The sequence below is a fragment of the Odocoileus virginianus genome, chromosome X (assembly GCF_023699985.2).
Source record: "Odocoileus virginianus isolate 20LAN1187 ecotype Illinois chromosome X, Ovbor_1.2, whole genome shotgun sequence".
Classification (NCBI taxonomy): Eukaryota; Metazoa; Chordata; class Mammalia; order Artiodactyla; family Cervidae; genus Odocoileus; species Odocoileus virginianus.
Window position 1 is genome coordinate 46,900,561 of NC_069708.1, and position 16,540 is coordinate 46,917,100.

Here is a 16,540-nt window from a genome sequence, read left to right on the forward strand (position 1 = left end):
CTCCTATGACAACCACCACTTTGCTTCTGTATTCTATGAGTCTGTTTCTATTTTGTTTTGTATGTTTGTTTATTTTGTGTTTTAGATTCCACATACAAGTGAAATTATCCAGTATTTGTCTTTCTAATATATTAGTCCTAATATATTCTGTAGGGGCTACGTATAATAATATTGATCCTAATATTATGTACAACCAACCATATTGTGGTGATGGCAAGAGTTTATTCTTTCTATGGCTGAATAATGTTCCATGTATATATAAATATGGCACATTTCCTTTATTTATTCATCTATCAAGAGGCACTTAGGTCACTTCCATATCTTGGCTATTATAAATAATGCTGCACTGAATGTAGGGGTACATGTTTTAGCATTAATGTGAAGCCATGCTTGCATTCCTGGAATGAATTCCACTTGATCATGGTGTGTGATGTATTTTAAATATACTGTTGAACTTGGTTTGTTCATATTTTTTTTTTAAGAATTGAAGACCATTAATCAAAACTTTGTCATTTTCAGTATTTTTGAAACCTTTTTATTTTGTATTGAGGTACAGCCAGTTAACAATGTTGAGATAGTTTCAGGTGAAGTGAATGTACTCAGCCATATATATAGATGTATCCATTCTCCCCCAAACTCCCTCCCATTCAGGCTGCAATATAACATTGAACAAAGTTCCATTACAATAGGTCCTTGTTAGTAATGAATGGTTTGCTCATATTTTGTGAGGATTTTTTCAACTGTGTTCATAAAGGATATAGGCTTGTGATTTTTTTTTTAATTGTTGTACCTTTATTTGGTTTTGGTATGAGTAATGATGGCCTCATAAAATAAGTTTGGAAGTGCTCCTTCCTTTTTAGTTTTTGGGAATAATTTGAAAAAGATAGGCATTAACTCTTCTTTAAATGTTTGGTAGAATTCACCTGTGAAGCCATCTAGACTTGAACTTTGTTTGGAGTTCTTTGATTACTGATTCAATTTAATTACTAGTAATTTACCTATTCTGATTTTCTATTTCTTCATGACTGAATCTGGGAAGATTTTGTGTTTCTAGGAATTTATTCTTTTCTTATATTTGTCTAATTTGTTGGTGTATAATTGTTCTTAGTAATCTTCCTATCTTTTGTATTTTTGTGATTTGCTTGTAAATTCTCTTTCATTCACGATTTTATTTATTTGGGCCCCCTCTATTTCTTTCTTGATGAATCTAGCTGATGGCTTATCAATTTTATTTATGGTTTCAAAGAACCAGCTCTTTGTTTTATTAATATTTTCTTTCTTTCTTTCTGTAGTTTCTATTTCATTTCTTTCCTGTTTGATCTTTATTATTTCCTTCCTCTACCAACTTTGGTTTCATTTTCTTTTTATTTTTCTAGTTCCATTAAATGTAATGTTAGGTTTGTTTGTTTCTTGGGATGGACCTGTATTGCTGTGAGTTTAGCTCTTAGATTGGCTTTTCCTGTGTCCCAAAGATTTTGGAATGTTCTGTTTGCATTTGTATTGTTTCAAGGTATTTTTTTGACTTTTTTTTTTGCATTCTTTGTTGACCCATTGGTTGTTAATAGCACTTTCTTTAATCTCCATGTTTTTTTTTTTCCAATTTTTTTGTTACTGATTTCTAGTTTTATATCCTTGTGCAAAAGATGCTTCATATGATTTCAGTCTTAGTAAAATTTTTGGGCTCCAAAATCACTGCAGATGGTGACTGCAGCCATGAAATTAAAAGACGCTTACTCCTTGGAAGGAAAGTTATGACCAACCTAGATAGCATATTAAAAAGCAGAGGCATTACTTTGCCAACAAAGGTCTGTCTGGTCAAGGCTATGGTTTTTCCAGTGGTCATGTATGGATGTGAGAGTTGGGCTGTGAAGAAAGCCGAGCGCCGTAAAATTGATGCTTTTGAACTATGGTGTTGGAGAAGACTCTTGAGAGTCCCTTGGATTGCAAGGAGATCCAACCAGTCCATCCTAAAGGAGATCAGTCCTGGGTGTTCATTGGAAGGACTGATGTTGAAGCTGAAACTCCAATACTTTGGCCACCTCATGTGAAGAGTTGACTCATTGGAAAAGACCCTGATGTTGGGAGGGATTGGGGGCAGGAGGAGAAGGGGATGACAGAGGATGAGATGGCTGGATGGCATCACTGACTCAATGGGCATGAGTTTGAGTAAAGTCCAGGAGTTTGTGATGGACAGGGAGGCCTGGTGTGCTGTGATTCATGGGGTCGCAAAGAGTCGGACACGACTGAGCGACTGAACTGAACTGAAATTTTGAGACTTGTTTTCTTTCCTTACATATGATCTATCCTGGAGAATGTTCCATGTGCACCTGAAAACAATGTATATTCTGCTGTTTTTAGATGCAGTGTCCTGTATGTATATTAAGTTCATCTTGTCTAATGTGTTTTTTAAGGCTAATGTTTCCTTACTGATCTTCTATCTGTATGATCTATCCATTGATATAAGGATAGTAGGCTCTTAATGTCCTGCACTGTTATTGTATTGTTATCTCTTTATTCCCTCATCTTTGTGAATATTTGCTTTATATATTTAGGTTCTTCTTTGTTGGGTGCATAAATATTTATAAATGTTATATCTTCTTGTTGGATGGACTGCTTTATTGTTATGTAATGCCCTTCTTTGAGTTTTGTTACTGTTTCTGTTTTAAAGTCTATTTTGTCTGATATAAATCTTGCTACCCAACTTTCCTTTTCATTTCTGTTTGCACAGTGTATCTTTTTCCATCCCCTTATTTTATTTTATTTTTTTTAATTTATTTTTTTATTTTTATTTTTTTTACATTTATTTTTATTAGTTGGAGGCTAATTACTTTACAACATTGCAGTGGTTTTTGTCATACATTGAAATGAATTAGCCATGGATTTACATGTATTCTCCATCCCGGTCCCCCCTCCCACCTCCCTCTCCACCGGATCCCTCTGGGTCTTCCCAGTGCACCAGCCCCGAGCACTTGTCTGATGCATCCAACCAGGGCTGGTGATCTGTTTCACCCTAGATAATGTATATGTTTCGATGCTGTTCTCTTGAAACATCCCACCCTCGCCTTCTCCCACAGAGTCCACAATCCCCTTATTTTAAGTCTGTGAGTGTCTTTAGGTTTTAAGTTAGTCTCCTGTAGGCAGCATTATTATTATACCTGTAGAAAGGTATTTTTTCATCTGTTCAGCTACTCTATGTCTTTTGATTAGGCCATTTATTCTATTTAAGGTAATTATTGATAGGTAGAGTATTCCATTTAAAGTAAATGATAGGTAGATATTTATTGTAATTTGTTAGTTGTTTTCTGGCAGGTTTTGTAATTCTTTTCTGTTTTTCCTTCTCTTTCTCTATTCTTTTGTGATTTGACCGTTATATTTAGATTCCTTTCTCATTTTTTTTTATTATTATTTTTTCCCTTCCTCATTTTCCTTTTTGTATTTACTGTAATTATTTTTGTGTGGTTACTGTTAGGTTCACATAAGTTTATAGCATTCTCTCTTAAGTTAATCATAACTTAATTTTGAACACATTCCAAAACTTTATATTTCCCCCTCATGTCTTATGTTTTAATTGACACAGTTTACATCTATATTTCATACATCCTTTGATTACTGGTTTTAAAAATAGTACTACTCCTTCTGTCTTTTACCCTTCATACTTGCTTTGTAAGTGATTGCTCCACTATGCTTATTATTTCTTTATGTTTTCCAATGAGATTTTTACTTAGGTATGTGTTCTTATTATCAATTAGTCCTTTTCTTTTTAACTTACTGAATTCCCTTTAACATTTCTTGTCAGGCTGTCTTGATGGTGAAGAATTCCTTTTGCTTTTGCTTCTCTGGAAACCTCTTAATTTCTCCTTTGATTCTGAATGATTGCCTCGTTTAGAGAAATTTTGGTTAGCAAGTTTTTCCTTCAGCAATATTCCTATATCTTGCCACTCCCTTCTGACCTGTAAAGTTTCTGCAAAAAATCTACTTATAGCCTTATGGGATTTCCTTTGTATCGAATAAGTTACTTTTATCTTTCTCTTTTTAAGATTCTATCTTTATCCTTTACTTTTTTATTGTAATTATAATGCATCTAATTTTTTTTCTTTTTGGGTTCATATTATTTGGAATTTTCTGGAGTGTTTGGACCTGAATGTCTGTTTCCTTCCACAGATTCAGGAAGTTTTCAGCCATTATTTGCTCAAATAATTTTTCTGGCTTCTTGTCTCTTCTTTTTCTGTGACCTCAATGATGCAGATACTATTCTGCTTGATGTTAGGATATGTTCTGTTATTCTACATTTTACATTTGACCTCTGAAAAGGTCTTAATTATAAACTATATGTCCTGCAATGAGAAATGACACTATATGAATTTATCTTGTGATACTACTTTTCTGTCTATGTTTTTATCTCACAGACCTTAAATGGATAATATTAGTATATTTTACACTATATTTTCATGCAATTAAATTGTCAGTGCAAATTGCATATAAATTATTTGAAATGTTGTGGTAATATATTTGTTTTAAAGTACCTTTTATATTTTAGGAATAAATTAGTCATCTCTAATAACTTCCATTTACAAGATATTTTTCTTATATAGTAGAGAGAGGCCACCTAAAGTTTTAACAGCATATTCAACTTTGTATAGCCCACCAGAAACATCACTTTTAGAAAAAATATGTAGATCAACTTGTATTGTGCACATGTTTTTTGTTTCATTTTCTACTGGAATTCATGGAACTGATGATGAGGGAAATGGCTTTCTATTTCTTATGCATTTAAACTTATAGGAGCGTCTCAAAAATAATGCTGTGAACCTTTTTAGATATAATTTCAAATTTGTTAATCTGTAACATTGCTTTTTTCAGAAAACTGCAGTCAAACACAAGACACTCACTTGGTTCAAGTAGCTAAAGTAACCTGACTACATTAGAGTTTATAAATCATGGTCAATAAGAATAATGATATTACTGCTTTCATGACAATAATATTGTCCTTCCTTTTTGAAGATGATACCCTTTATAGTAATTGGTATTTGTGTGCACTCTGTAGTTGAAAAGGCTTGTGTGCAATTAACAGTTTTTCCCAGTGTCTGCAGCAAGACACCTTTACAGCTTAGAATGTGGAACCTTTCCTCAATTTATAAGTAAGTCTCTATTTACATTAGAGAATGACAGGTCATGCTCAGACCAAGTCAATTTTAAATCAGAAGTGGTATCTCCACTGCAATTTTAAAATATCTTTTTAGAATATTGCATGTCTGATTTTGATACATAAATTTCATATTAGAGTAGGATGATTGTAAACTGAACCGAAGTTTCTTTTGGTTCTTGTGTAGTGTTTTAGAATAATACAAACACAGTTATACTGACAAGTACCTCCATTCTAATGATTTTCAAATTAAGGAATGGTTTCAAATTAGGAAAGCTCTTTGTTCACCTAGCTTTGGAATAGCATGATGTGTGCTAATTGCTAACTTTGTCTGCATTATTTTTTAAAGATCAAATGGGCACAGTGGTAATTTTCATTAATCTCATACAGAGCAGCTAATTAAAATTTCCATTATTATCCATCCATTATCTAGTTGTTTCCTTTGTTCAGTATCAGAACAGGATGTTAATAATAAGCCATTCTTGTGTTACAGCTCTATTAAATATAGTGAGAATTAGTTTAATCTATTGCACTGTTTTGTTTTTAGGTGATTTCTTTAATATTATGTTGTACCATATTGATTACTCTAAAGATACTTTGACATTTTGTAATAGAGATTTCAGAATTAAATACTTGTTGCTTTTTTTGTTTGTTTGTTTTTTACGAAATGTTAAGAATAAGTGACATATAGTTAAAGAAGAAAAGTAACCCAAGGACCAGAATGTTGGTGTTTTATCCTCACAATCTCATTAATTACCTGTAGTTAGGATCATGTATATCAATTTGATTCCCTATTTCTATAATGGGAGTATTAGAAGAGCTGGTCTTTAAGGGCCAGTCCAACCTTTCTATGCTGTTTCTATCATGTTTTCATAATTCTCAAGTATGAACTAATGTTAAAACCCCAAAGTCCTTCTAAGCTTGGTAAAAGGCATTTGTTCTGTAAAGTTATATATTTTCTGTCTTGCTCCATTATGTTGTTTGTTTTCATTCTGTATAACCATAGAGTATCCTCAGTTATTAAATGTAAACCAATTTCTAAGTCTTGAGGGAGAGGTGAGTCCCAAGGTGATAGACTGACCCAATGGTTCCATAATCTCCCACCCACAACCATGTAGAAGAAGAGAAGTAACGTTTTCTCAGTACCTTACTCTATCTATGGTACAACATACATAGGTGCGTGTTTGCTCAGTCATGTTTGAGTCTTTGTGACCCCGTGAAGTTTAGCCCACCAGGCTCCTCGGTCCATGGAATTTCCCAGGCAAAGATACTGGAGCAGATTGCCATTTCCTCCTCTGGGGAATCTTCCCAACTCAGGGATTGAAACCTCATCTCTTGTGTCTCCTGCATTGGCAGGCAGATGCTTTATTACTGAGCCACGTGGGAAGCCACAGCATATATGAAATGTTTCTTGTTTTTGGCACTTTGATATGCATTGTCTTACTTAATCCTCATAGCAAATATGAGGGATTGGTATTTATTACACCTGAATCAAGCATGAGCAAACAATTTTTATAGAGATCCGTTCAGTCATCTGAGCAAAGATTACCTAGAAGGTAAATGAGGGAGTCTTGATGCATACCCAGTAGTAGTTTGAGCCATTCCCAGCATACCATATACTATCTAAAGTTACCTTATGCTAGCATCTCTGAATATATTATAATGGAATGTCTCAGAACTGTAATATTCTGTAGTGAAACTAAACTGAATTTGAAAGCTTTGGAGTGTTGAAGGTCATCAGTCATTCACCTGTTTGGTTATTCACCCTTCATATATCCATCACTCATTCAAGAAATATATGTTGAGTACTTAACTCTGTGCCAAGCACTGTGTTAAGATCTAGAGATAGAGCAGTGAACAAGTTAGGCAAGTTTCCTGCTTTGTGGAGCTTATATTTTAATGAGAAGTACACAGTAAACAAGTATATAAAGCAGTAAACTTATATAAAGCTAATAGGATAAGTGAGATTTAAAATGATGTTGTGATGATAAGTGCAGTGTTAGTTAAGGGGGGAAGACTGGTGGGATGAGACATAAATGATGAGAACCAACAGTGGAGAGGCCAGAGTCTTCCAGGCAGAGAAAATGTCAAATAGAAAGATTGTTCTACAAGAATAAGCCCTGTAGAGATAAAGCCTCCAGGGGAGGATCAGTATGGCTTTGTCATTCATTAATTGAGAAAATAAATTTGGGAGTCCTGTGAAAGTGGAATGTGATTTCAGATCTGCAAAATTGTATACTGTAAATGTTTACTTTCTAGTCCTTGTGGATCTGTAGCCTTAAGAGCTGGGCAAATAAGTTACAGAAATGTGGAAATGATTTCAAGGTGATTTTTTACTTACTGTGTCATGTATATGGTGATTTATTCAGTAGATTTCCTTAATATCTACTATCCAACTGGAGTGAAAATATGAAATTGTATTCCTTGTTCTGTAATTACTATGGACAGATTTAGTAATGGCACACTTTTGCTGGTGCTCACTAAACACCATCACTGTGTAAGACACTTGGCATACATGGAGTTTCCAGTCTAGAAGAGAAAAAGACACATGTAATGACCTCTGCCCCAGTGTATTAAGTGCTATAATAGTGAAAAGGCCATGGTGGTGTAAGGGAATAGTTTTTGTACATGAGACTTTATCAGACTTTAAACATTTACTATTTAATGGAATAAAAAAAAAAAAATCTCAGACATTAAGAATGATTGACAATTTCTATATCAGGAGGCATTTTCAATAAAAAGCCAAATATTAGGAAACCCTAGGGAATCTATTTCTCATTATTAACATTTTTTTTTAAACTCTATATCCTCTAATGACATAAATTCTATCAAATTGGAAAAAAGTTGCTTTCCTATTTCTAGCTTAGGTACTTAGCAAAAACTGAGTGTAATTCATATGAACTTACAAAATGAGCTCCAAGCTAGAATTTTAATCCAGGGGGATACATTTGTAATACAGGAAAGGGGCAGTTATGATTATGTAGATCTGGGATCTGAAACTATGAGTTATTAGAACCATGAATGTATTGATGATGTTTTTCTCTCAGCCTTTTTCCCAAACGACTTACATAGTTACGGCAAGGTGATGAAGCTAAGAAGCTGTGATGAGATAATGAGTTCTAGAAATAACCCTGTGTATATTGGAAATTAAGCTAAAAACTAGTCACTATCAGATAAATGCATTTAATGACTTTTAAAGATTAATCTATAGCATGGGAGTAGCATAGTTTGGAAGGAATAGTTGGGAACTGGTGAATGCTTTAGACTAACATGCTAATCAGAGGCTATATTGTTTTACATTTAATCACCATTTTCACTTGGTTTTGAGATAGGGTGATATTCTGCCATATTTCAATAGATTTGGGTTATGTATAATGTTTGTATTATATTTTGTAGAATAGAAGTAACTAGTAAACTTAATAAAATGATTTCTAAATGTTTGTCCTGCAGGTAAAGGAGGACCAGCTAATTTTAATCCTAATGCTTGGATTTTAAATTTAAGCATTAATGCTACTCAAGTCCATATTCTGTTCAGGTCATAAGCACTATCAGTGTAATTTTCTTTTAAATGAGGTTGAGGAGAGTGTTGAGGTATATACAACATGTCTTTACCATGTCAATGCTAGATGACCAAAAGATTTTAAATGCCTGACACTCTGCATGCATTTTTATAGTAAAATATTTACATATTCTATGCATTATTTTATTTTAAAAGTTTTTAATAAAACCTTGTTGTTTGTCTAAAAAAAAATTTCTTTTTTTTTTTCCTATTTAATAGGGAGGACTGAAAAACAGCAAACATGAATGCACCCTGTCTTCACAAGAATATGTTCATGAATTACGATCTGGTATTTCTGATGAGAAACTTCTTAACTGCCTAGAATCTCTGAGGGTTTCTTTAACCAGCAATCCTGTCAGGTCAGTGCTTTTTACTGTTTTGGTGTGATTCATCCAGTTTGTACTGTATATAATTGTTGGGAATATAATCATATCATTTTAACCTCAAGATTTCATGACCAGATGTTTGATGTTAGCTAATAAAACAATGTCTAATTATGAGGTCTAAACATTTAAAAATATATAGTTAATCTGATCTCCAATAATGTGCAATTTTAAGAATACAAGTATTACTTGGATGGTTAAGTCCTCATTCATTATGTAAAATATGAGTCCAGAGGCTAAATATCCACATTTATATGAAAATCTGTACTCAGATAACAATTATTATATATTTGTAAAATAAATTACATATATGGCTCTGTTATTCTTTTTTAGAAACTTATTTTGGTTTTGGTTGCACTGGGTCTTCATTGCTGCATGTGGACTCTCCCTAATTGTGGTGAGCAGGGGCTCCTCTTTGTTATGGTGTACCGACCTCTCATTGTGGAGGGTTCTCGTTGCAAAGCACAGGCCCTAGGTGCACCAGCTTCAGTAGTTGCGTATGCAGGCTGAATAGTTGCGGCTTGCAGGCTCTAGAGGTGGGCTCAGTCACTGGCATGTGGAACCCTCTCAGACCAAAGATTGAACCCATGTCCCTGCACTGGCAGGTGAATGCCCATCCATGGTGCCATCAGAGAAGTCTGATATTATTCCTTTTTAACTTGAGAAGTAATAGAATTTTGTATTCTCTTACAAGTTTTAGATAATTCACACTTTTATGTAATTTGGGATAGCAGAAATAAGTTTATTTTAACCAATAAAGTAAATAGAATATTAATAAACTCCTTAAAAATCTACACATTTAGGTTATTACCTAGGTATGAAGGCTTTTTAAGGAAGAAGTTCTTGCTAATTGTAGATTCCAATAACTTTTATCAATCATAAAAAGCCTTGAGTTAAATATACTCCACATAAAATGTTTTTATAGGGATAAATAGATTTTCAGTATAATATGAAAATATTCTGGGATCTACTTCCACAGTTATTAAAATATTAAGTTTAGAAATTACTGGATGAGTATACAGAAACTGTTATTTCCATTTTATTCTTGGTTTTCCTAATATATGATGGGACTAGTACTTCTCTGACCTATCCACAGAAGCTTGCAAATAATTTAGAGCTCAGTTGTTTTGTTTGAATTTGTGTATAAATTGAGATATCTTATACTATTTATTTTTACCAGTAATGCATTTGGCAGAATAACTGGAAGAGTGTAATTCTCCAATAAATAGTTTAAAAAGGTAATCATAAGATATGACTTGCATTTGGATTTGATAATTATTCAGAGGTAGCTGTCTTGCTATTTTTTCCAGAATGCTTCTGCTTTTAATGATTTGAACATGTGAGTCCTTTGAGGACAGTAGAAGTGACAGATTCTCCCTTGTCCCTGTCCTGCCACCCTGCTCTGCCACCGCTGCCTCCTCACACAAACTATACTGAACTTACTGCTCTGAAAATTTCTGTTGAATGGTTAATTGAATGAGTGAATAAATGAATCTTTTATTTTTTTTTTGTCTTTTATTTTTTTTTATTTTTTTTTCCATTTATTTTTATTAGTTGGAGGCTAATTACTTTACATCATTACAGTAGTTTTTGTCATATATTGAAATGAATTAGCCATGGATTTACATGTATTCCCCATCCGGGTCCCCCCTCCCACCTCCCTCTCCACCCGATCCCTCTGGGTCTTCCCAGTGCACCAGCCCCGAGCACTTGTCTCATGCATCCAACCTGGGCTGGTGATCTGTTTCACCCTAGATAATATACATGTTTCGATGCTGTTCTCTTGAAACATCCCACCCTTGCCTTCTCCCAGAGTCCACAAGTCTGTTCTATACATCTGAGTCTCTTTTTCTGTTTTGCATATAGGGTTATCGTTACCATCTTTCTAAATTCCATATATATGTGTTAGTATACTGTAATGGTCTTTATCTTTCTGGCTTACTTCACTCTGTATAATGGGCTCCAGTTTCATCCATCTCATTAGAACTGATTCAAATGAATTCTTTTTAATGGCTGAGTAATATTCCATGGTGTATATGTACCACAGCTTCCTCATCCATTCGTCTGCTGATGGGCATCTGGGTTGCTTCCATGTCCTGGCTATTATAAACAGTGCTGTGATGAACATTGGGGTGCACATGTCTCTTTCAGATCTGGTTTCCTTGGTGTGTATGCCCAGAAGTGGGATTGCTGGGTCATATGGCAGTTCTATTTCCAGCTTTTAAAGAAATCTCCACACTGTTTTCCATAGTGGCTGTACTAATTTGCATTCCCACCAACAGTGTAAGAGGGTTCCCTTTTCTCCACACCCTCTCCAGCATTTATTGCTTGTAGACTTTTGGATAGCAGCCATCCTGACTGGCGTTTAGTGGTACCTCATTGTGGTTTTGATTTGCATTTCTCTGATAATGAGTGATGTTGAGCATCTTTTCATGTGTTTGTTAGCCATCTGTATGTCTTCCTTGGAGAAATGTCTGTTGAGTTCTTTGACCCATTTTTTGATTGGGTCATTTATTTTTCTGGAGTTGAGCTGGAGGAGTTGCTTGTATACTTTTGAGATTAATCCTTTGTCTGTTGCTTCATTTGCTATTATTTTCTCCCAATCTGAGGGCTGTCTTTTCACCTTGCTTATAGTTTCCTTTGTTGTGCAAAAGCTTTTAAGTTTCATTAGGTCCCATTTGTTTATTTTTGCTTTTATTTCTAAAATTCTGGGATGTGGGTCATAGAGGATCCTGCTGTGATTTATGTCGGAGAGTGTTTTGCCTATGTTCTCCTCATGATCCTCTACATAGAAAACCCTAAAGACTCTACCAGAAAATTATTAGAGCTAATCAATGAATACAGTAATGTTGCAGGATATAAAATTAACACACAGAAATCCCTTGCATTCCTCTACACTAACAATGAGAAAACAGAAAGAGAAATTAAGGAAACAATAACATTCAGCATTGCAACAAAAAGAATAAAATACTTAGGAGTATATCTACCTAAAGAAACAAAAGACCTATACATAGAAAACTATAAAACACTGATGAAAGAAATCAAAGAGGACACAAACAGATGGAGAAATATACCGTGTTCATGGATTGGAAGAATCAATATTGTCAAAATGGCTATACTACCCAAAGCAATCTATAGATTCAATGCAATCCCAATCAAACTACCAACGGTATTTTTCACAGAACTAGAACAAATAATTTCACAATTTGTATGGAAATACAAAAAACCTCGAATAGCCAAAGTAATCCTGAGAAAGAAGAATGGAACTGGAGGAATCAATCTGCCTGACTTCAGACTCTAGTACAAATCCACAGTCATCAAGACAGTATGGTACTGGCACAAAGACAGAAATATAGATCAATGGAGCAGAATAGAAAGCCCAGAGATAAATCCACGAACCTATGGTCACCTTATCTTCGACAAAGGCGGCAAGGATATACAATGGGAAAAAGATAACCTCTTAACAAGTGGTGCTGGGAAAACTGGTCAACCACCTGTAAAAGAATGAAACTAGAACACTTTCTAACACCATACACAAAAATAAACTCAAAATGGATTAAAGATCTAAATGTAAGACCAGAAACTAAATGAATCTTTTAGATGTGCCTATAGAAGTCATAACATTTAGTAATAAAGTGGGGGCAGGGGAACCTTGTTAAAATGTATTTTTATAATGATAGCAGAAAAAGTTTGAAATTGCACATGGGTCTTTTAAAATGCAGCAGAACAGGTATCAGACCACCCCAAAGAATTCTTGGGTGAAGTGAGAAGCTGGCAGTTCCCAGTTGACTACAGACAGCTGCATCCTGGCAGCTGATTGGCCCCAGAGTTGCGGGCCTCAGAAGCTCGCACTGGGTGGGAGCCATGCTGAAGTTTGGAGCCTGCCTGTGGAACTTGCTAGCTGGAGCCAAAGCCCACTTCCTCTTTTGTGGGAGCTGCTGAAAATGAGTACGAATGGGTTTGGGAGCTATGGCAACATCTCTGCCCCAGGTGGAGCCAGTGGAAGCAGTGACCCACTGTCTCAGGGCAGGGTAGCTCTTGCTACTAGGTCCACGGGATCCAGGGCCCAAATCCAGGCTATTGTTCCTTGTGTAAACCAACTGCTCACTTCCACTCTGGTTGATAACGTCTTCAAGAATAGAGGAATCAAGATTTCCCAAGTTTCTGTCGTGGGAATAATCAGGCAGGCAGAGAAGACTGCAAGTTACTTTACAAGATTGATGATATGACCACCTTACCTATCGAAGTCTACCAGTGGGTCGGCAGAGATAAAGCAAAGCAGGAAGTGACTCTGCTTCCAGTGGGAGTATATGCCAAAGTGTTTGGTATCCTCGAATGTTCTGTGGAGATGAAGAGCCTTGAGATGTTGAAAATCCGTGTCCTCGAGGACATGAATGAGTACAGCACACACATATTCTAGAAACGGTCAAGGTACACATGATGCTGGATAACACCTGCCAAGCGGCCCCTGGGCAAAGTGGCCCGGTTGATCCATCAGAAATGGGTGAGGCCCAGAAGCACAGTGAGCACCGCCCCAGTTTTGTCCAGAACGAAGTGCTGCGTTTGATTCATGAGTGTCCTCAATAGGAAGGCAAGAGCATTCATGAGCTCCAGACTTAGCTTTGCGACCTGAGCATCCAGACCGTCAAGCAAGTGGTTGATTATCTGACTGCGGAGGGCCACATCTACCACCACTGTGGATGGAAGAGCATTTAAAACCTGCTGATTGAAGCACCAAAACCGTTTTTTCCATTTTCTGAAGACCGTGCCTCCTGTTGTGACTGAGTTTGTTTGACTTTTAGGAAGTAGATTTTTTTTAACAAAAGATTGAAAGTGCCATCCTTTGGAATCTCACTGCTTTTCCAGCTGCTTTGAACTTAACTGTTTTTCTAACTATATTTGAAGCTTAGAAGGAGATGATGATGAATAAGTTGACTGGCCTTTTTGTAGGATTTACCAATGAGCAGGTGAAAACTCTCCTGAATGGATGAATTTGGGGAAGCAAAGGTACAGAAAAAGTTGAAAATTATTATTTTCTTGCGTGGAAGCTTCTTTTTCCGAAATATCTATGTATTAGGAAAAAATAGATGCAGTCAAGAAGCCGGTTAAGAGACAAAAAAAGTGTTGTTTTATATAAACTCATTTTCAATGTTTTGATTTATCATCTTATATTCATACTGTTATGTTATGCTAAATATAGTAGTTGATTAATTCAGATGAGCTAAAGAAATTAGTTTATGATTTCAGGTACCCAGTTCGTGTTCATATAGTAATCTGCTCTTATTGCCATAAGTTTATGTTTTTTAAAAGACAAAGTTATACTACATTTAAATGGCAGGGTCAGCTTTGACTTTTTTTCTTAAAGTATAATTGTTTTGAATTCAGTGTGGTGATATTTTTTATAAATTACAATCTCTTGTAGTTGCATAGTACACGGATACCAGACTTGATGTAAGCTTTATGTTCTGATGTATTATTTATAGTACTAAATGCTCTATTTTATGTATAAGAAGGTTTTATTCTTATAGGTTAGATGAACAAGTACTTATAGGAATATTATTAAGCTTAGCAAGTTTAATGAAAGTTTATGCAAACATTTTATTAAAGCACTTTTGCAAATCTTCACTGTGTGATTTGTTTTCCTCAATTCATTTGAAAAGCCTTTAGTTTTGCTTTTGAATATTAATATTTTAATTATCTAGAGGGATTTTTTTTCTCTTCTGTATGTGATGTCAATAACATATGTTGTATCCTTTTTGTAATAATATATTTTAGTATGCATGCATGCTAAGTCACTTCAGTTGTGTTTGAGTCTTTGCAACCCTATAGACTGTAGCCTGCCAGGCATGGGATTGTCCAGGCAAGAACACTGGAGTGGATTGCCATTCCCTTCTCCAGGGTATCTTCCCAACTCAGGGATTGAACCTGTATCTCTTTTGTCTCCTGCATTGGCAGGCGGGTTCTTTACCACTAGTGCCACTTGGGAAGCCCTGCATTTTAGTATAGGTTATATTAAATATGTGAAGCTTTTAAATAATTGAATAAAGTAAGCACTCAGTTGTACATACACTAAAGATGGTATCTTTCAAATTACTGGTTTTGTGACATTAGTGGAAAGAAAAATTATATATATTCATTTAAAAATTATATATATTCATTTAGACAGGTAGAAGAGAAAAGCATTACTTGTCTCAATAAAAAAAGAAGGTGAAAAAACAGAGAAAAGCTCTTAAAAGCCAGCAGTCCAGATTGTCAGAACGTGGCCTTTCTTTGCCAATTCTTAGAAAAAATTATAACCAATTGTGGCTTAAATTTACTGAGGCATAAACTAAACATTTTTTCCCTTTCAAAAGCAGTGAAATAAGCAATATTCCCTTGAAAGATGCAAATGGTTAACGTACTATAAAACATGTTTGTTATTTAAATAATCAGACAATCTTTCCAAGTTCTAGTCTTCACAAACAGAAATTCTGAACCACTCTGTTGAAAAGGTTGCCTGCCCTGGGGAAAACCACACTGAGGGAGAGAGACAGGGGGCATATTTCTTCCTCAGAATCTCAGTGCAGAAAGTAGTCTAAGAGACAATATTCTTTTGTGGTATCACTTATATAGATGCAGGCACCCTGAGACTAAAATCTGACATTTATGACTTGGTAGGTCACTTTGCTAATTGTCAAGTTGACTCAATTGGTGGTTGGATAGGTAGTCAATTTTCCCCTCTAGGAATATTCATTCAGAACCAGGAAAATAGCAACTTAAAAGAAGGGGAAAAAAAAAAAAAAGCTTTATTTGGTTGCCTTAGTGCCTGGGAACTGACACTTCTATGTACACCTGAATTTAAGGCCAGCAAACACTCCCACTCTCTCCCCCATCCTTTGACAGGAACTGTCCTCTCTCTTTGTGACTTGGGGTCCTTTTTAGCTTTGTTAATTACCCTAGCACTTTTCCCCACTTTACACTTCTTGAGCTTTACTGGGATTCTGCTGCAGGTGAGGGACAGCAATGGAAGAATAGTAAGTATTCTGTGAATGGAATATATGTGAATGGATGTGAATGGAATGTAATGGAAATCAACAATGTGAATGGAAATCAACAAACATTTTGAGGCAGAAACAATTGCTAGATTGCCATACGTGCATATTTAGTGCATGTTAGGGTTAGCAGACTTTTCAGATTTGTTGTAAATCATCCACTTGGAATGCAGACTTCTTTTTCAACTTTGTTTACACAGTGAATAAACTTGGCCAGTGTGCCCCTTCTTCTCCAGTTCTGCCCTATATGTGAGCCACGTCTTTGAGAATAAGATAGAAATCCTGGGGAAATACTATTGACTATTTTGGGCAGGGACATTTAAGTCTGAGGAGCCTGAAGAATATAATTGATGATTATTAGTCACTGGGGGTTTTCTATAGCTCGTAGACATTAGAAATGTCTGCATTTGTATTAAAATTGATT

General features: G+C 35.3%; 2 protein-coding genes across 4 annotated transcripts in view; both read left to right on the plus strand.

Annotated features, from left to right (window-relative positions):
• DIAPH2 (diaphanous related formin 2) overlaps positions 1-16,540 on the plus strand; it is a 953,573-nt gene that overhangs the window by 227,084 nt on the left and 709,949 nt on the right. For all 3 annotated transcript variants that reach the window (XM_070461796.1, XM_070461795.1, XM_070461794.1), the window contains one exon: positions 8,922-9,061. In XM_070461796.1, the coding sequence (XP_070317897.1) occupies positions 8,922-9,061 (140 nt within the window). The remainder of the gene's footprint in view (positions 1-8,921; positions 9,062-16,540) is intronic.
• On the plus strand, positions 12,701-14,456 carry RPA4 (replication protein A4). Its single transcript, XM_020889397.2, is given in 3 exon segments — positions 12,701-13,291; positions 13,294-13,490; positions 13,493-14,456. Coding segments are annotated over 3 exon segments (768 nt in total). The 5' UTR covers positions 12,701-13,029; the 3' UTR covers positions 13,802-14,456.